Source organism: Arxiozyma heterogenica (assembly GCF_036370985.1).
Source record: "Arxiozyma heterogenica strain weizmannii chromosome Unknown scaffold_9, whole genome shotgun sequence".
Taxonomy (NCBI): domain Eukaryota; kingdom Fungi; phylum Ascomycota; class Saccharomycetes; order Saccharomycetales; family Saccharomycetaceae; genus Arxiozyma; species Arxiozyma heterogenica.
The window spans coordinates 754,638-773,814 of record NW_027042662.1 but is presented as its reverse complement, the minus strand read 5'-3'; the positions used below and the strand labels follow the sequence as shown (position 1 = coordinate 773,814).

General features: G+C 30.8%; 9 protein-coding genes across 9 annotated transcripts; 6 read left to right on the top strand and 3 right to left on the bottom strand.

Moving 5' to 3' along the window:
- Positions 1-762: 762 nt before the first annotated feature.
- Positions 763-2,367, top strand: FCY2 (purine-cytosine permease; the record flags this gene model as incomplete). Its single annotated transcript, XM_064861796.1, has 1 exon — positions 763-2,367. The coding sequence occupies one exon, from the start codon at positions 763-765 to the stop codon at positions 2,365-2,367; it is 1,605 nt and encodes a 534-aa protein (XP_064716751.1).
- Positions 2,368-3,560: 1,193 nt separating this feature from the next.
- Positions 3,561-4,454, top strand: HIS1 (ATP phosphoribosyltransferase; the record flags this gene model as incomplete). The annotated part of the gene is made up of 1 exon (XM_064861795.1): positions 3,561-4,454. One exon carries the CDS (start codon positions 3,561-3,563, stop codon positions 4,452-4,454), a length of 894 nt encoding a protein of 297 aa, XP_064716750.1.
- A 1,955-nt stretch (positions 4,455-6,409) lies between these two features.
- Positions 6,410-9,017, top strand: GIP2 (Gip2p; the record flags this gene model as incomplete). Its single annotated transcript, XM_064861794.1, has 2 exons — positions 6,410-6,428; positions 7,015-9,017. 2 exons carry the CDS (start codon positions 6,410-6,412, stop codon positions 9,015-9,017), a joined length of 2,022 nt encoding a protein of 673 aa, XP_064716749.1.
- Positions 9,018-9,663: 646 nt separating this feature from the next.
- Positions 9,664-10,350, bottom strand: PWA37_005349 (uncharacterized protein; the record flags this gene model as incomplete). Its single annotated transcript, XM_064861793.1, has 2 exons — positions 9,664-10,160; positions 10,347-10,350. The coding sequence occupies 2 exons, from the start codon at positions 10,348-10,350 to the stop codon at positions 9,664-9,666; spliced, it is 501 nt and encodes a 166-aa protein (XP_064716748.1).
- A 793-nt stretch (positions 10,351-11,143) lies between these two features.
- HOM3 (aspartate kinase) lies at positions 11,144-12,703 on the top strand (the record flags this gene model as incomplete). Its single annotated transcript, XM_064861792.1, has 1 exon — positions 11,144-12,703. One exon carries the CDS (start codon positions 11,144-11,146, stop codon positions 12,701-12,703), a length of 1,560 nt encoding a protein of 519 aa, XP_064716747.1.
- A 538-nt stretch (positions 12,704-13,241) lies between these two features.
- RSM18 (mitochondrial 37S ribosomal protein bS18m RSM18) lies at positions 13,242-13,799 on the top strand (the record flags this gene model as incomplete). Its single annotated transcript, XM_064861791.1, has 1 exon — positions 13,242-13,799. The coding sequence occupies one exon, from the start codon at positions 13,242-13,244 to the stop codon at positions 13,797-13,799; it is 558 nt and encodes a 185-aa protein (XP_064716746.1).
- Positions 13,800-14,145: 346 nt separating this feature from the next.
- TPA1 (oxidative DNA demethylase) lies at positions 14,146-15,900 on the bottom strand (the record flags this gene model as incomplete). The annotated part of the gene is made up of 1 exon (XM_064861790.1): positions 14,146-15,900. The coding sequence occupies one exon, from the start codon at positions 15,898-15,900 to the stop codon at positions 14,146-14,148; it is 1,755 nt and encodes a 584-aa protein (XP_064716745.1).
- Positions 15,901-16,416: 516 nt separating this feature from the next.
- ISD11 (Isd11p) lies at positions 16,417-16,698 on the bottom strand (the record flags this gene model as incomplete). Its single annotated transcript, XM_064861789.1, has 1 exon — positions 16,417-16,698. One exon carries the CDS (start codon positions 16,696-16,698, stop codon positions 16,417-16,419), a length of 282 nt encoding a protein of 93 aa, XP_064716744.1.
- An 884-nt stretch (positions 16,699-17,582) lies between these two features.
- Positions 17,583-18,785, top strand: CAJ1 (Caj1p; the record flags this gene model as incomplete). The annotated part of the gene is made up of 1 exon (XM_064861788.1): positions 17,583-18,785. One exon carries the CDS (start codon positions 17,583-17,585, stop codon positions 18,783-18,785), a length of 1,203 nt encoding a protein of 400 aa, XP_064716743.1.
- Between the last annotated feature and the right edge of the window lie 392 nt (positions 18,786-19,177).

Below are 19,177 nucleotides of genomic sequence, written 5' to 3'. Positions count from 1 at the left end.
TTTCTAACAATAGAAAATTATACAAAAAAAGCAAGCAAAAACACAGAAATATAATTCGAATAGTACAGTATTAGACTCTTTCTCTTCACCATTATTATTACAACCAATTATTTCATTTCCGAGATTACGGTTCTACTGTATTAAGATCAGAATATTTCTCCTCTTCATTGATGATCTTGATGATTGAGACTCCTCCCTCTTTTTACTTCCTTTCTTTTATTTTGTTTTTTGTTTGTTCTCAATCATTTATTATTCTTATTATCAAGGTGTGATAAACGTGGAAAAAAAATTTTTTTTCTTTGTTCTGCCGTGCCCTTTCTTTTCTCATTTTATTTTTTGGCGTTCCTGTAAAGATAAAGATTGATTAATATAAGGAAAAAAATTAACGAAAGCTCATCGATTCTTTCTCTGTCTTTTTTTCTGTTTTGAATGTGTGTGTAGACGCAGAGTCAAAAAAAAATTTATAGGCATCTAATATTTTTGTGATGAGGATGACTTATGTCTTATCTCTTTGATTTATCTCTTTCTTATTGATTTTTTTGTGTAAAAAGGAGTATATTATAAATACTACATTATATTTGACTACTGGGTTTTTCTTTAGGTAAACAGTTTTATCTGGTTTTTTTAATTTCTCACGCCTTATAATATAAGCACACTAAAGGGAGACGTCCTTGAAGCTTTCGATTTTGTATTTATTTTTTACTTACATATTTTTACCTTGATAATTATATCTGGCATACACTTTCTATAGCTAATTGAAAGATGTCATATGAACAATATAATTCGGACAATAATAATCTCTATGAGATGACAAGTACTTCACGTAGAGATTTAGAAGCAGATATTTCCTATGATAAAAAGGTAGCATCTACTGATACATATTCTCTATCTTCACAGAATGATTACGTTGTTGAAACTAGTGAAGAGACAAAATTAGGTTTCTTTAATAGATTAGCATCGCGATTAAATGCAGAGACTAAAGGTGTAGAACCTGTTACTGAAGATGAAAAAGAGCAAGACGAAAGTGTGCTCAATGCGGCTTCTATGTGGTTCTCAGCTAATATGGTTATTGCAGCTTATGCCTTAGGTGGGTTGGGTCCAATGGTTTACAAATTGAATTTTGGTACTTCTGTCCTAGTTATCATCTTCTTCAGTATTTTAGGTCTTTTACCTGTAGCTTTTTTTTCTATCTTTGGCTCACAACTAGGTTTAAGACAGATGATTCTTTCAAGATATTTAATAGGTAATGTAACTGCAAGAATCTTTGCACTTATCAATGTTATTGCATGTGTTGGTTGGGGGGTCGTTAATACTGTTGTATCTGCACAACTATTAAACATGGTTAATCAATATGGAGATAATATGCCTTTATGGGCTGGTTGTTTAGTTATCGTTGGATGTACTGTTTTAGTTACTTTCTTCGGTTATAAGATTATTCACGCTTATGAAAAGTTCTCATGGATTCCAAACTTCTTTGTGTTTTTAGTTATCATTGGACGTTTGAAGAGATCAGGAAACTTTGTTTTAGGGGAATGGACATCAGGTCCAACCACTGCGGGCCATGTTCTTTCATTTGGTTCTGCTGTCTTTGGTTTCGCCACTGGTTGGACTACGTACGCATCTGACTACACTGTCTACATGCCAAAAAATGTGAACAAATTTAAAGTGTTCTTCTCCGTTGTGGCTGGTTTAGCATTCCCATTATTCTTTTGCATGATTTTGGGTGCTGCATCTGCTATGGGTGCTGTTCATGATCCAACATGGGCTGAATATTATGAGAAAAATGCAATGGGTGGTTTGACTTATGCTATCTTAGTTCCAAACTCAGTTCACGGATTTGGTGAATTCTGTTGTGTCTTATTGGCTATGTCTACTGTGGCTAATAACATTCCAAATATGTATACCATTGCTTTGTCGATGCAAGCCATGTATGAACCATTTGCTAAAGTTCCAAGAGTTGTTTGGACTATGTGTGGTAATGCTGCCACTTTGGCCATTTGTATTCCTGCATGTTACTACTTTGACGCTTTTATGGAAAATTTCATGAATTCCATTGGTTACTATTTAGCTATTTATTCAGGTATGGCACTCACTGAACATTTTGTATTTAGAAAGAGTTTTAATGCTTACATTGTAGAAGATTGGAATAATTGGAGAAGATTACCAATCGGTATTGCTGGTACAAGTGGTTTAATTGTCGGTGCATTTGGTGTTGCTTTAGGTATGGATCAAACATATTGGGTAGGTGAAATTTCTCGTAGAATTGGTGAATATGGTGGTGATATAGGGTTCGAGTTAGGTGCCTCTTGGGCGTTCCTTGTGTATATTATTCTAAGACCACTTGAAATTAAGTATCTTGGTCGTTAAGAAGAGTTGATCAAGGAGAAACATAAAAAAACATCGCAGTATAAAATAGAATCAAAATTCATCGTCATTATTAGTAATATATTCAGATCTTAATATATACATGTAGTAATTTTTTCCTGTACAAGAATGTCAGTGTCATTTGGTTATTTGGGTTGTATATTTTTATATTAAATTTTGTATTGTTACATAGAACTCTTTTAAAACTACGCTTTTATTATGAGTTGTTTCTATTTTCTACTCTCGTTAATAGGTTAATGTTGGGCGATAGTGTAATGACCAAACTAGACCAAAATACTCACGTCTCAAAGTACAAATCTGTACTTAGAATTTCTCACAAGTAAGAAGTAAAAAAATCTAAAGTAATGTATGTCTACCCTGGGTTCTAAACAATTTTAAGATAATAAAACTGTTTCTATTACAACATATCATTATTCAAATAAGTGTAATCTTTTACAAGAGATTTTAGAAAATATATTAAACATAGATATTCCTATACTATATAGGAAGATTCACAATGTCATCATCCTATAGAGTATTATCTCATTCAACTCATTTTTCGTTACTCACGTAATACCGAAAATAGATTAACGATAATAGTTAATATATACTTCAACTAGTAAAGAGAAATTACCAAAGGAAACATGTTGTATTAGTGGCTATGCCATATCAGTGATTAACTATTATATAAAATTTACTGATGAATGATTGTCATTATTAACGAAAAAGAAAATTACTTGGCTTTATGTGGATTTCCAAAGGAAAAACAAAAGGCCACAAAATCTTCATAGTAATTTAGTTTCAATAGAATGAGTCAGGTATGTGAATTTTGTATGTGTCATTTTGTCACTTAAGATTTTTCATTTTTTACTATTCATTTATAAAAGATCTGTTTTATATATTTGTTATAAAATGACCTGTGATTTTTGTCATTTGGTGCTAACACCTCTTCTTTTGTGTTTTTCTCTTGGCTGTCGCTGTTTAATACCGTTTTGAAGCCCATTATCTATTATATCTTGGTCTTCTCTTAACAGGCCCTGTATTTTAGTATTTTTTAACTGGATCTGCGTTGTTTTAAACTTTCATATTCAATGCGTGTCTTGATTAAATACGAACATTATATTTTCTATAGAGGAGGAAGGAGAATAAACAAAGATAAAGGAAAGTGCAGAAGTTAGAAAACAAACAGCATCAACATGGATTTAGTTAATCACTTAGAGGACAGATTATTATTTGCCATTCCAAAAAAAGGTAGGTTATATAATAAGTGTGTGGAAATCTTGAATGGGTCTGATATCAAATTCCACAGATCTCAAAGATTGGATATTGCACTATCTACATCATTACCAATTGCGTTAATTTTCTTACCAGCTGCAGATATCCCAATGTTTGTTGGGGAAGGTAAGTGTGATTTAGGTATCACTGGTTATGACCAAGTGAGAGAAGCGGACATTGACGTCGAATTGCCTATTGATTTGGAGTTTGGTAAGTGTAAACTACAAGTTCAAGTTCCTGCAAATGGACCATACAAGGATCCAAGTGAATTGATTGGTAAAACTATTGTATCTAGTTTCACAAACTTGGCAAGTAAATATTTCGCTGATTTGGAAGGCGTTCCAGTAGATAAAATGACTACCAAGATTAAATATGTTGGTGGGTCTGTGGAAGCTAGTTGTGCCCTTGGCGTGGCAGATGCTATTGTAGATTTGGTGGAAAGCGGTGAGACTATGCGTGCAGCAGGGTTAACTGATATTGCTACGGTCTTGGACACAAGTGCACACTTGATTCAATCTAAGAACCCAAAGAGTGACAAAGATTTGATTGAGACAATTAAGTCAAGAATAGAAGGTGTTATGGCAGCACAAAAATATGTTTATTGTACCTATAATGCGCCAAAATCTAATCTAAAGAACTTGTTGAAAGTCACACCGGGTAGAAAAGCACCAACCATTCAGAATATTGATGATGAGGGATGGGTTGCTGTTTCTTCGATGATTGAAAGGAAGCAAAAAGGTGTTATATTAGATGAGTTGAAAAAAGAGGGTGCTACAGATATTCTTGTCTTTGAAGTTTCAAATTGTCGTGTTTAAGAAGTAACAAACTGCTAGAAAAAAAAATAAATAAATAAATAAAAATAAAAGAATAGAGGAACATCGATATTGGTAAAATATGCATATGTGTATGTGTAAATATTATAGAAGACACAAGCACAATGTTTATTCTTTTTTTCTTTTTTTTTTTTCTGACAAATATTTTTTTATGTATTTATGCCAACCTAATATATATATATGTATGTATATATATAAAAGGTTTAAAACTTATGTTAAAGATTTAGTATATAAGACTATATAAGTTTTCTTAAAGGATTTAGAATGAGACGAACTAATGAAAAACAGAAAAAAGAAGGCAAAGACACTTTATGAAAAAATTGCTGTGATAACATCAATAATAAAATAAAATAAGAAAAAACAAAAAACTATGCAAGGTGTATATATATACAGTAGAGAGAGTAGCGAGAGGCAGAGAGAGAGAGAATTTCAAACTAAAAAGGTTATTTTTATAGTTGTAGGATTTGTACAGTACTGCTAGAAAGGTACAAACTAGACATTTTATTCTAAGCAGGGTCTTTTTTGATACATCTTTATATGGACCATAAATTCAGGTCTATTTATATTAATATAAGATCTAAAACATGGGGGAGGATGTAACAAGTACAGACAAGTGATCAATCGATTAATTAATTAATTCATCAATGCTTGTTGACAAGAAATATATATATTTTTTATGCAAAAAGAAAACAAAAAAATTAGGTTAGTATACGTAAATAAAGAAGGTATGATAAATGTATGGACGAAAAAGTTGTTTATCCCTTGTTACATTTTTAGTAATTGTTAACTTTATTCAGTGATTTAGATTACACCATAAATAATACTAATAATATAGTAGTAGTAATAGCAAGAAAAAATGCCATACAAATTTAAAAAAGCTATTATTAATACTCTCTTAATTTTAATTTTTTACTTTTATAAAGTCACCTTACTTTACCGTTTCTCGTTCCCACTATGATTTGTTCCAAATCAGTAATCTCCGTCATTTGTTTTCTTCTCAACAGGGGAAAAATTAGAGTTTTGAAAATTATATATCACTATTCGTAGTCTGCCCCTTAAAATTTTCTACACACAGAAAGTCATGTGGAAAATAGAACAAAAAAAAAAAAAAAAAGCGTATCTCTAAAGAAATATATTTATAATTTTTTTATTCTAACCCTATCGTCTTGCAACATACGTTCAAATTTATTTAAACTAAACCCTAACGGGATTTTGGTCTGATCTCATCACATTCTATTATAAATGTGGGAAAAAAAAGAATAAGAAAAAGATTATTGATGAGTCATCTTCATGCCATTAATGCAAAAATCTAGAGTTAACGTGTTGTTTTTCTTGCTAGACCTTTTTTTTTTTCTATTTGTGGTGTCGGCGTTATACATGCGTTTCCTTTTTCTTTTCTTTTTTTCCCCCAATTTTCAAGTTTTCTGGCCCCTAACCTATTTTCAGGAGAGGATCGGTCATTACTCCAACTTCAGGGCAAAAGATCAGACACAAAAACTATAAATATTGAGAACGAGGGTTCGGGAATGTGAGTAAAGAAAAAAAGAAAGAGGGAGTTGGAAAGGGAGGAAAGTGTGTAGGTTTTTTTTTAGAGCTTCTATTGCGTTAAAAGAAAGGAGAGGGAAAGAACGTAAAGGATAGTCATTTTGGCGCAGATTCCTTTTGCTGGGGAAGTTTTATGATTTAAAGATATAAAGATCCTTTCTGTTTTCTTCTCGTCTCTTATCTTATCCTCCTCCCAAGTCTTCCCCCTCCTCTTCTCCTTCTTCTTCTTCTTCTTCTTCTTCTTTTTCCTTCCCGCCTGCCTTCTCCCCCCCCCCCCCTTTTTCTTGGTTTGTTATGTTTCTTTATCTTTTATTTCTATCTCTATCTACTCTGCAGCTCCTGCAAGTAGTTTCCTTGTGTCTTGCTTTTGTCCTCAAACATTACTACACTATATGGTAGTAATAGAACACGGTAAGTAACTGGTGTACAGTTATACATATTTACCTTCATCCATTTCTCCCTTCTCTACCTTCTCTATCTGTCTCTCTCTAACAATTTACCTCACACTCCCTAGTTCGTGACACAAAATTTACTAAGGTGTGTTATATAATATAACTATTAATTTCTTTTGTTTTTGTTTTTGTTTTTTTCCTATTTTTTCTATTTTCTTCCTTCTATCCTTTTAAATAAGAGAAAATAGTAGACATTAGAAATTAATTTTCGAGATTTAGTTCAGATTTATTCATTTGTTTATCTATCTATTTATCTATTAATCACTATAAAGTGTTTGATTTGGATAGTGATATAGGTTATTTTCAAGGATAAATATATTTTCTAAATAAAGTTTAGGATTAATAATAAACAACCAGTTAGTACATCAGTTGTATCATATTATAGATTATATTACTATTTTTTTCTCTTTTGCACTATTTAATTACTATTCCAATATTATTTCAATACCATTCCCTTATTTATTTAATTTATTCTCTATATTTTAATTTTTAAATTTTTTATTTTTTTTTTTTGGTTCAGTTGGTATAAATGTATATCAAAGTAGAGAATAGAAACATTAATAAAGATAAAAGTATAGAAAACTGTGATTCTTTCAACAGGAGCGCTAATAGAAGTCATAATCAAACTCCTTCACATAGTACGTTCTCACATGTCATAGGAAGTAGTAATCACAGTAAAGCCGATGCTCATAAGTTTCTAAGAAAAATATCCTCCGAATCAAAACTACCGTTAAAAGCAAACAAATCAAAAGGTGATAACAATAATAGTCTTCAACCTGGTATTATCAGCAACCATCATTTTAGTTCTGTTTCAAATTCACGTTCAAATTTTATTAGTCCTTTCATATCTCCATCAAATTCTAATCTAACACCACCTTCTTCCTCCTCTTCCACTTTCTCCTACAATAATAACGATAATGATAATGATAATAATAACACAAAAGAAATATATTCTTTGAAATTTTTACATAAACCACAAAGAGTAAAACAATTCAATAGTGCTAGGTTTCCCGAGGAAATTTTGCAAAGAAATACAGATCTTAATAAACAAATCACTCTAGATTTACCCCCGTTGTCCCCCAAATCTGCTTTGCCCACTGATCAAGTTGATCCTCTAAACAATATAAATTATACTATAAACAGCTATGAAAATTATGAGAATGACGCTTTCAATTATCTAAATAATGACTCATCTGATAGCTTTTTGAATTTGAATACTCCAGTCTATAAAAAATCCGGTGAATTAGTTAAAAGTTCTCTGAAAAGAAGGTCTAAATCTTTGCCGTCGACTCCTGCTGCTGCTGCTGCAGGTGCCGCTAATGGATTTAACTCAAACAGTGGCAAACAGCCTGTGCTTTTAAGAAGTAAAAGTGTGCATTTCGATCAAAGAGCTCCAGTCAAGTATTTCATTAGCGATGAAAGTCCAATGAATGTTTATTCTAAAGATGAATTTGAAGATATGTTGAAGTTCAATCTTTTAAATAAAGCCAAAAAATTAGGACAGGTAGCAAAATTGAATAATAATAATTCAGATGATAATAATGAAAATGTAGATGAAAGTGCAGAGGAAGATTTGTTGATTAAATTTAAAAAATTATTGTTGGAAGAAAAACGACACTTGTTACAAAGGGATCAGCCTGTAGATAAAGAATCGGTGAGTGAAGAAGAAACCTCTATGACAAAGAATTCAAATGACAAAGAAAAACCGTTACGAAAAAGCAAGAGGTTTCAAGGTATTGCCTCAAAACAAAAAAATCCAAATCAATTAGATGACAACAACACTGTGAATAATAATAATAATAATGATCATGATGATAATGATAATGATAATGGTAATAGTTCAAGACAGATTGATATTGATAGAGTACTTCAATCAAGGATTAGTAAGATTCCATCGGAGACCAAAATTACGATTGATTCCCTTATGTTAAATAATGATGATTTGTCTAATACTAATAATAGTATTAGAGAGATAATAAAGGTAAAATCTAAAAAAAAAGTATTAAATAAGATGAGAACTAATAAAGTTGTTGGATTATATAATCAAAATTTCCCAATATTAAGTAATAAGAATCCGAAATCGTTGAAATTGAATATTTTTGTTAGTCTATCCCAAGATAAGAAAGTTTTTTTGCAAGAAATATCTTTGCATATTCATCAAAGAAATTTCATGTCACCAAATTTTAAAACAATCGGATCTGCCACAAATACTACTAGATATATCATTGGGAAAGTCATGGTTAAAAACATTTATTATGATAAAAGAGTCACTGTAAGATACACGTGGAATAATTGGAATACTATCAATGAAGTAGAATGTCTATGGTTGAGTAATGGTGACAGCGTACTGCCTGGAACGAATATGGATGTATTTCATTTCCTTATTGCGGATACAAATAAAATAGATACAGTAGGGAAATTGGAATTTTGTATATGTTATGTGACAAGAAATGATAGAGAAAGATTAGAATTTTGGGATAACAATGATGGAAAAAATTATAAAGTTGAGGTTGTTATGAATGGATTTAACAATCCTTTTACTTTGTAAAATAATGATACCGTCTTATAATTATCATATAATTTTGGTTTTTGATTTATGATTTTTAACAGTTTTATATTCTTTTCAACTTGGTCTCTATGTATCGATTGCTTTTATATATAGGGAAAGTCTTATACATTTTATTCTCTATTTATACTGTATATGAATTTTATGTAATGATGATTAATGCTTTTATGTCAAATTATTTGGCCGTTTAAGCTGTTTCAAAATTTTTGCTAATGTCATTAATAAAATATACTCTCTCTCTCTCCATTAGAATAAAAAACTAATTATGAAATAAGAATTATTAACAAATATTTTCTATCACTTCAAAGAGAAAACATGATTTTTACTATATTGATCTTCTGTCATTTACAATAATTATAATCTATGGAAGAGTTTATTTCTTCTTCTGTTTTGTTTTATAAGAAAAACAACAAAATATCTGAAAGAAGAAGTAACATAAATAAAATAGAAGGTAAAATCATTGATGTATATTAAGGCTGTTTTGTAAATTTATTTCTAAGTGTACTATTGAGAGCTTTTGAAATATTCCACAGTTATGACTAATATTGAAATTTGCTTGATTGTATCTTTTGAATAGTGCATATATTACAGATTTATCCGGTGATTTGTATATAATTAATTATGTTTATTATTCGGAAGATGCATATAGTTTATAGATAGACCGTTTTACAAAACCATCTTGACTCCTATTGTTTAATAAATACTTGTTATTAGTGCTATTAATTTTAACCTTCGAGTTTAAATTCGATATTGGTTTAAGTGGATTCATACGAATCATATCAGTTAAATTATCATGTAAAACAGGCAGTTTTGGCGAAACAGTGGTATCTGTGGCTAATGTAGGTTGTTTTTCTGATGTCACTTGTTGTTCATGCTGGGAATAGATCGATTTTTCAGGTATTGGTAAAATAGATTCAGTTGTTTGTGCAGGGGCTAACAAAATATCACTAACCCATTTCTTTGCCTGATATTTATTTCGAATAAATTGGACCAAAATATCACTATCACTTAGATCTAAAGTGGCTCTTTCTTCATCTGTTAGTTTATTTTCAAAATACAAAGAGTTAACCCTTTCATTGCTGCCATTAATAAAAAATTGAGATAAATTTTCAGTTACCCAAGAATCTAAATCAACCGATTTGACTTTGGAAATATGCGTACCTAATGACCTATGAATTCCTGCACATCGAATACAGATAAAGACACCCAGGGACCAAGAGGCCCATCTAGGATGTTGCTGCAGTTTACAGTCTGCACATCTCAGATTACCTTGATATTTTAATAATTATTGGAGCTGAGTTTGAGGGGAACCCATGTTGCTTGTTTATTTTTTTTGATTTGCTTATTTTAATTTTAAAAATATGTCTAACTTATATTGATTAGTGTAACTTCCACTCTGTATTAATAACAGCAAATCTTATTATCTTTATATGACAAGGACCTTTCTTGAGAGAGCTATTGGGTGGTAGATCAACTCTGAAACTTTGTATGATATATACTTTAATATTCGTTTATGTCTTTTACGTTCGAGACTCTTCTGCACTGTAACAAAAGCATAAAAGCGGAGGTATAAAGGGAAGAAAAAGAGTGTGTCATAAAAATAACATCAGGGCTAGACTAGTAATTTATAAATTTTTCTTGTTTAGTCTTTAAAACATTTTAGGGTTTTAACATGAATAAAAAATATATGAAAATATTTAACTGAGCTGAGATTTTCTTTTTTTGGAAATTAACAATGACTCACTTTTGAAATTTCTTCTTATTTTTTTTTTTGCCCGAGCAGTAATGCTCTCGGTGTATCGAATAATAGAGATTGTAGAACGTAGTTCAGATCTATATAATATTGGGTGTTTAATAAAACGATTGAAATGTCGCTGAGCAGGAATCAAATTGGTTTATTGATGTTTGCTAACTCTGATGTTTACTTGATTGCTGGTCATTTTTCTTTTAATTCATACATACAAAAGATAATTAAGTGTGCTATATTTTCTTCATTCGCTTATTGAGATCCTCTTCATTTTATTAGTAACTTTGAACTTTTGTATAGAATACAAAGTACCAAACATATAACTACTAATAGGTCATCTAAAATAAGAAATTAAATTAAAATGCTTGAAACAAACAGTAATTGGATTGTTCAAAAGTTCGGTGGTACTTCTGTTGGTAAATTTGCTGTTCAAATTGTTGATGAAATTATTAAATTTTATTCACAAGAACCAAGTTTAAATAATAACGTTGCAGTTGTGTGTTCTGCTCGTTCTTCTTATACCAAAGCTGAAGGTACTACTTCTAGATTACTTAATTGTTGTGAGTTAGCTTCCCAGGAATTGGACTATAAACATATTATTGATATTATAAGGCAGGATCATATCAACAATGCTGAAAAGTATATTGAAAATGACGTGTTACAAATCAATTTAATATCAGATACGAAGAAGGAATTGGATCTTGTTCAAACTTATTTAGATGCTTCCAAAATTTTAGGTGAAGTTTCACCACGTACTGTTGATTTGGTGATGTCTGCAGGTGAAAAATTGTCATGTTTATTCATCACTGCTTTGTGTAATGACCGTGGTGTAAAAGCTGAATATGTTGATTTGTCTCATATTATTCCTCAAGATTACACTGCTACTACTTTGGATTCTAGTTTCTATGTGATGTTGGTTCAAGCATTAAAGGCTAAATTACAACCATTTGTTGAATCTAAAGAAAGAATCGTTCCTGTGTTTACAGGGTTCTTTGGGTTAGTTCCAATGGGTTTACTGAATGGTGTTGGTCGTGGTTATACAGATCTTTGTGCTGCTTTGATTGCCGTTGCATTAAATGCAGATGAATTGCAAATTTGGAAAGAAGTTGATGGTATCTTTACTGCTGATCCAAGAAAGGTCCCAGAAGCTCGTTTATTGGATTCTGTTACACCAGAAGAAGCATCAGAATTGACTTATTATGGTTCAGAAGTCATTCACCCTTTTACTATGGAACAAGTTATTAGAGCAAAGATTCCTATTAGAATTAAGAATGTTCAAAATCCAAGAGGTAATGGTACTATGATTTATCCAGACAATATTGCTAAGAAAGGTGAATCCACCCCGCCGCATCCACCTGAAGCATTGTCATCATCTTTCTTTGAAAAAAGGAAACGTGGTGCTACTGCCATTACTGCAAAGAATGATATTGTAGTGTTAAATATTCATTCTAATAAGAAGACATTATCCCATGGTTTCTTAGCCCAAATATTTACTATTTTGGATAAATTCAAGTTAGTTGTTGATTTGATTTCCACATCTGAAGTCCACGTTTCGATGGCCTTACCTATTCCAGATTCAGATTCATTGAAATCTTTGAAAAAGGCTATAGAACAATTGAAGAATTTGGGTACAGTAGATGTCATTAAGAAAATGGCTATTATTTCTTTAGTCGGTAAGCAAATGAAACAATTTATTGGTATTGCAGGGACAATGTTTTCGACTTTAGCTGAACAAGGCATTAATATTGAAATGATAAGTCAAGGGTCTAATGAAATTACTATTTCTTGTGTTATTGATGCAGAAGATACCATTAAGGCTTTGCAATCTATCCACGGCAAATTACTAGATGAAAAAAGACCTTCAGCGTTTGAACATGCTATTGATGAACGATTAGAACAATTAAAGAAGTTAAGTCTTTGATTTGAAATTTTTGGATGATCCATTAGTAATGTGTACATTCAGATTTGTGTATTATAGATATGTAAATGATAAAAATAATAATATAATGATTTTTTTGTGATTATTTGCTGTGTATTTTAATATAATAATTTCTATTTTATTTTGAATTGCATAGGAATACCTGTAAAACTGGTGTTAATATGGATATGTTAAATAATATAGTTCTTCTTTAATATCAATAATGTTTAGTTTCATATGTATATACGCTAAGCGTCACAGTATCTGTATTTTACTTTTTCGAGGAACCAATTTTTATGTAGTAAAATTTCTTTTTATTTTTTTTTTCAATCTTTTAAACTGATTTGAGTGAAGGGGTAGAGAAAGTATATAATAAAGCAGACTAAGAGGAAACATTCGAAATATATAAGAATATTAAGTTTTTGGAAGATTAGAACACCTCACATGCATAAAGGATAAATATCTGAGAAGTACTCACAAGTTTAAACGAAAGTAAGTATTTGATTTTTTATTATCTAATATACACAAATAAAAATAACAAATGTTGATTGTCCGTAATATCACTAAAACGACTATACGCTTTAATGTAAGATATTTCTATTCAAGTGGAAAACTTCAAAACTTTAGTTTCCCTCCAAACCGTAGCACTAATGCTAAGAAGGGTAGCAGGAGTGGTAATGGAATGTTTTTATCATTAGATTTAACAGAGCCAGTTACTCGTAAGGATTCTGTTGAACGTCTGGGGAAAGATATGAAGGGTAATAGTAGCACTAGTAGTGATAACATAAAAGTGGTCGAACCAAGATTTTTGAAACAATTCAGTACAGAATCTATATATGATCCATTTGATTTTTCTTTAGCAAGAATCAATTTAGATAGAAAGTTTGGTGAGAATAAAAAGCCGCTGAATAAGATCAATCCATTGGATTTATATTTATACCCTGAAATATTGTCCAAATATGTTTCATCTACAGGCAGAATTTTACATAGGGATGTGACAGGTTTATCTCCAAAGGACCAAAGATTAATATCCAAGGCTATTAGACGTTGTCAAGCTATTGGGTTAATGTCTAAAACGTCAAATAATTATAATAGATGAGGATAGTGTTTTCGATAGATTTTGAACATCTTCGAATGAAATATTTTTTAACGTGTAAATAATATATATGTATGTACATTTGTGTGTATATATAATAAATACTTATCCATATATCTCAAAGAAAGATATTTGTAATAAATTTATTATAATTGTTGCTATTATACTTATAATACATATTCTTCTTAGATAAAAGGCAAATCATGAAATTTAATCTATCAATTAATGAAACTTCAAAAAGATAAATAAAGAAAAAGTAGTGCTTTGTTATTGAAATGATTACAGAACAGGTAAAATAGAAAAGAAAAGGAATGAAGAAAAAGAAAAACAGTATGTCTTTGAGCGGCAGTTACTTTTGTTCATTCGTCTCTTCTTCATCTTCTTCACCTTCTAGATCTTTAACATTCCAAGACATTTTAATGTCCCATCTGGAGCCTTTAGAATTGAATCCAACAAATTTAATAAATTCAAGGACATCAACATCTCTCATGACTAGAAGAAATGAATTCCATGACGCTGGTTTATTAATCAAAATGGCATCATTGCCTGAAACCTGATCCTCTCTTAAGTCAGCTTCATTGAGCATATATAATTGATAGCCGCCGTTATTTCCATCATCCCAACCATCGAATGGTGTTAACGATAAAGTCCCCTCTAATACACAATCTAGTAAGTCGTCGACTATTTTATTAATATCTAAAGTTTCAGCTAAGGTGTAATCAAAACCAGGTCTAAATCTTCTTACTAAAACTTGTTCTGTGACAACTACTAGGTTAGTAATCTCCAAGATATATTTTTTGAATGTGTCAGATTTAAAGAAATGTCTTAATTTATCTAACTCAGTGGTCATTTCATCGTCTTCAGTAATAGCGGTAGCACCGTTTGTTTGGTCCTTATCCATATCTTCTAGATATAAGAACTGCCATTTATGTGGTGGTCTTGCCAACTCCCATGGTGGAGAGACTTGTTCCATAGAGATTGGAGTCTGTTTATTCAGTTCATTAAATTTGATCATTTTCTGTAAAAGATCAGATTTCTCCTTGTTTAAGAAATTGTCTAATGAGATAAATGAACTATTAAAGAAATTATCTTTTAATTTTTCAATAGTATCAGGGTTAAGATAATGTGGAGATAAATAGTTTGACAAGAACTCGATATCATTAGAAGTTAGGAAAGTTTTAGTGTTATTGTTGTTGTTATAAGTGCCGATGGCATCAGCGAGAACATTAGAATCAATTAACGGACATTCTGGTTTGGGGAAAGTGAATGGAGTCAAATCTGTGTAAGCCAAAGATTCATTTTGTTTAATCCAGTTAGCTTCTTCACCTGGTATAAATCCATCTGAGTCATTTTCTTGAGGAATATGATACCAACCTTGGATAGATAATCTGTATTTATCCACTTTAACTTCTTCTACATCATGCCATGAATAACCGGGTTGAATCTTGAAGAATGCAAATTGGTTAAATTGTGGTACCAATTTGGCTATATGGTCAGAGTGTGGAATATTATAATCGACAGTTGGGAACAATCTTAACCCACCACCATAATGATCTTTCCATTTTCTACTTGGATCAGGTAAATAGATGATGAAGGAGATACGTCTAGATCCGATAACGTCGTCGTGTACTAGTAGATGACACCCCTTTTTGTAGATATTAACACTTAGATCAACTTTAGAATGAGACAATGGACCAGACTGGGTGATGTAGGACATAAAATCTCTAAATTTTTTCGAATATAGAATTTGTTGTAATTTAAATAGATTAGGTAATTTTTGTAAAGTTTCTGAATCTAATTTAGATAGATTTGCCAAATCACCCGATTGATTAACTTTATAAATATCGGTTTCCTTTTCAGTGAATTGGATCTGTGTTTCAATTTCATTTCTTACATCTCTTAGTAATTGGTCGTCTACTAAATCGTCAATACAGCCCCATTGGAAAGGTTTGTTATTTAGGATTGTATCCTTCATTTGATTTTTAAAATCTTGAGTCCATAGTTTTGGATTAAATAAAAGAGTAGCTTTTTCATCTTCTGAGACTTGCTGTTTTAGGTTTGAACCATCTTCAGTTTGGTTTATAGGAATACTTCTTTTAGACATTTTAAGTTGTAGTATATGTTGTTTTTTTTTTTTTTATTTTGAAGGTAGATATGGTATTAGAAAGGTATGTGATTGAATAATTGAATGACAGAGTAGTCATTCAATATTGATTTAGCTCATCATAACTAATATATTTAATATGTTTAATAATTTGAATCCAATAGAGTAGGTGAGAGGAAAGAAGAAAAAAATTTTAAAAGGAAAAGTGGAAAAGAAAAATAGGAAAAATATCTATCCACCCTAATGGATATACAAAAAGAAAAGAATAATAAAATAATATTTTATACATAATTTATTAGCCCTATGTTTTGTATCATTCGTATCAATTTAATACACAGGTATCCAAACAGTAATTACAAATAGAGATATACAGAGATAGGTTGTGAATGAAAACATACTAGTTATTATTTTTTCAAAAATAATATATATTAGAATATCAATAGCTCAAGTATGTGTGTGTGCGTGGATATATATATATGTATGTATATGTATGAACTTATTTACCTATTTATCTATTTATTTCTTGTTTAAAGGTTCAATAACGGTCTTATCGAAAGTATATAATTGAGATATGATTGCCTGTCTTTTCAGTACAGCCAATTCATTCTTAGCTTTAGTGAATAGATCAGATATCTGAGAAGGATCATTTAAGTGCATGTTCCTTTTGAATTCTGAACGTGATCTTCGTAAGAAATATTCTCTGAAATTGTAATTTGTAAATTTCCTACTATTCTTTATTATCTGTCTATATAAGGATAAAATCTCAGGTCTTGTCAATGATGTTACAGCAGATGTCATCGTTGTGTTAATGTTATATAAAATGGAGAGGAGAAAGGATACAATCACTTGTTATATTTGATATATGTGTACATATACATGCACTGTTCTTTCTGTTGTTTAATTTATTTTATTCTCTTTATCATGTTGTTTTCTCCAACATGATATATAATCATATATATATTAATGTATTATATATCTCAAGGGAAGTGAGACAAGAGAAAGAGAGAGAGAAACGAGGTAATTTCTTTCTTTTTTCTTTGTTTTCGATTCAACGGAAACTGTGGGCCGTGAGACACCCACACACCCCGCACCCCATATCTTTTAAATTCCGCATTTAGTCGTAATCCCGTAATCCCGTATGTAAGCCTATGTAAATCCGCAATGAATTTGGTTTTTTTGTTTTTGGAATTACAAAAGGAAAAAAAAAATTTACAAAACAACCGCCTATTTCCTCCTTGCCCCCCCCCTAACCCTCTTTTTTTTTCTTTTTTCTTTTACTTTTTCTTCTTTCTTCACTGTGAGGAAATGAATGGTTTTCGTGGAGATTTGTGGGCGCAGACGTTTGTTCATTTATAAACACACATTGATCTTTGTGACTAGTTCCGGTTTTTCTCTCGATTGCTTATGTATTAATCGGTCTGTGCATGTATATATAACATTCGGAAGGTTCTCTTGCTAACATTACTGGCTTTAATATTTAATACTTTGATACACTTGTCAATCTTTTTTTTTTATCTTTATCTTTTTCTTTCTTTTTCTTTCTTTCTACGTGTGTGCGTGTGTATGTGTGTGTGTGGGTTTGTGTAGATTTGCAACTATATTGTAAGTAGTGAAAAGAAACATCACTGATAATAACCATTTATAATAATAGTATCAGAATCTGTAACAGTTAATACTATACAATGGTCAAAGAAACAGAATATTATGATATCTTAGGTATCCAACCGACTGCTACATCAGCAGAAATCAAAAAGGCTTATCGTAGAAAAGCTATGGAAACTCATCCAGACAAACATCCAAATGATCCAACTGCACAATCTAAATTTCAAGCTGTAGGTGAAGCCTATCAAGTATTGAGTGACCCTACTTTACGTGATCAATATGATAAGTTCGGTAAAGACAATGCTATACCACAATCTGGGTTTGAGGACGCTAATGAATATTTCACTATGATCTTCGGCGGTGACGGTTTCAAAGATTGGATCGGTGAATTTTCCTTATTCAAAGAATTGAATTCGATGACTGAAGATGATATCAATTTGAATGGTAATATGTCAGCAACTAATTCCAATCCAAATGCAAATTTAAATCCAAACGGTTCTCATTCGTCTGTAACTGGAGATGTAGATTTAATGGCTAATGATTCATTATCAAACAATTCAAATAAAAATAAAAATAAAATGACTAAAGAACAAAGAGAAAAATTATTGGAACTTGAAAAGGCAAGACGTGAAGATATACAGAAGCAAGTCGATGAGCTATCGACCAAGTTGAAAGATAGGATAGAGGAGTATTTGATTTCACAAAGAGACCATCGTTTAGATGAGTTTGGCAATAAATTGAATCAAGAGATCGAAGAATTGAAATTGGAAAGTTTCGGTATGGAACTATTGCATCTTTTATCAAGAGTTTATAAAACTAAAGCTAACGACTATTTAATGGCAAAAAAAACATTTGGTTTCTCAAAGATTATTACTGGGACACGTGAAAATGCACGTACTGTGAAATCTGCATATAATCTATTATCAACAGGTTTGGAGGCGCAAAAATCTATGGAAGAAATGCAAAAGATTAACCCTGATGACTTGGATCCAGCTGAAAGAGTCAAATTTGAATCACAAATGGCAGGTAAGGCATTAGGTGTCATGTGGGCAATGTCGAAATTTGAGTTAGAAAGAAAATTGAAAGAAGTTTGTAATAAATTATTACAGGATAAGTCTGTGTCTTCAAGAGAACGTAAAGAAAGAGCGAAGGCATTACTATATTTTGCTGATAAATTCGCTAAGGCAAGAAGAACTCCTGAAGAAGCTGAAGAAGCTCGTGTATTTGAAGAATTGATTTTAGGTGAACAAGAAAAGAATCAAAAAAAATATTCTACTAGATAGACAAATAACTCTATACATACATATATATATATATATATCACTAATATCATTATTATTTAAAGAGACTTCTATGTCTTTGTATTCTTGTATATTTAAAGAGCTCCGTATTACATTGCTGTCAATTTTTATAATGCAATTCTCTTCTTTTCGTCTCTGATTCTCCAGTTTTTTTTTTTTACTTTTCTTGCCTTTTCTTATAAATTTTTGATCTGTCGAAAATGTGTTAAAGATATTAAAAGTAGTTAAAAGTGTAAAAAAAAAAAAAATAGTAATAATAATTAACCTAATTAAGGAATAGCTGCTGGAAAGTTCGAGTTGAGGGGAACAGAAAAGAAGTATAAACAGATAATCAAAAAAATAATAAAAACACATATTATAACAAACTTTATTAG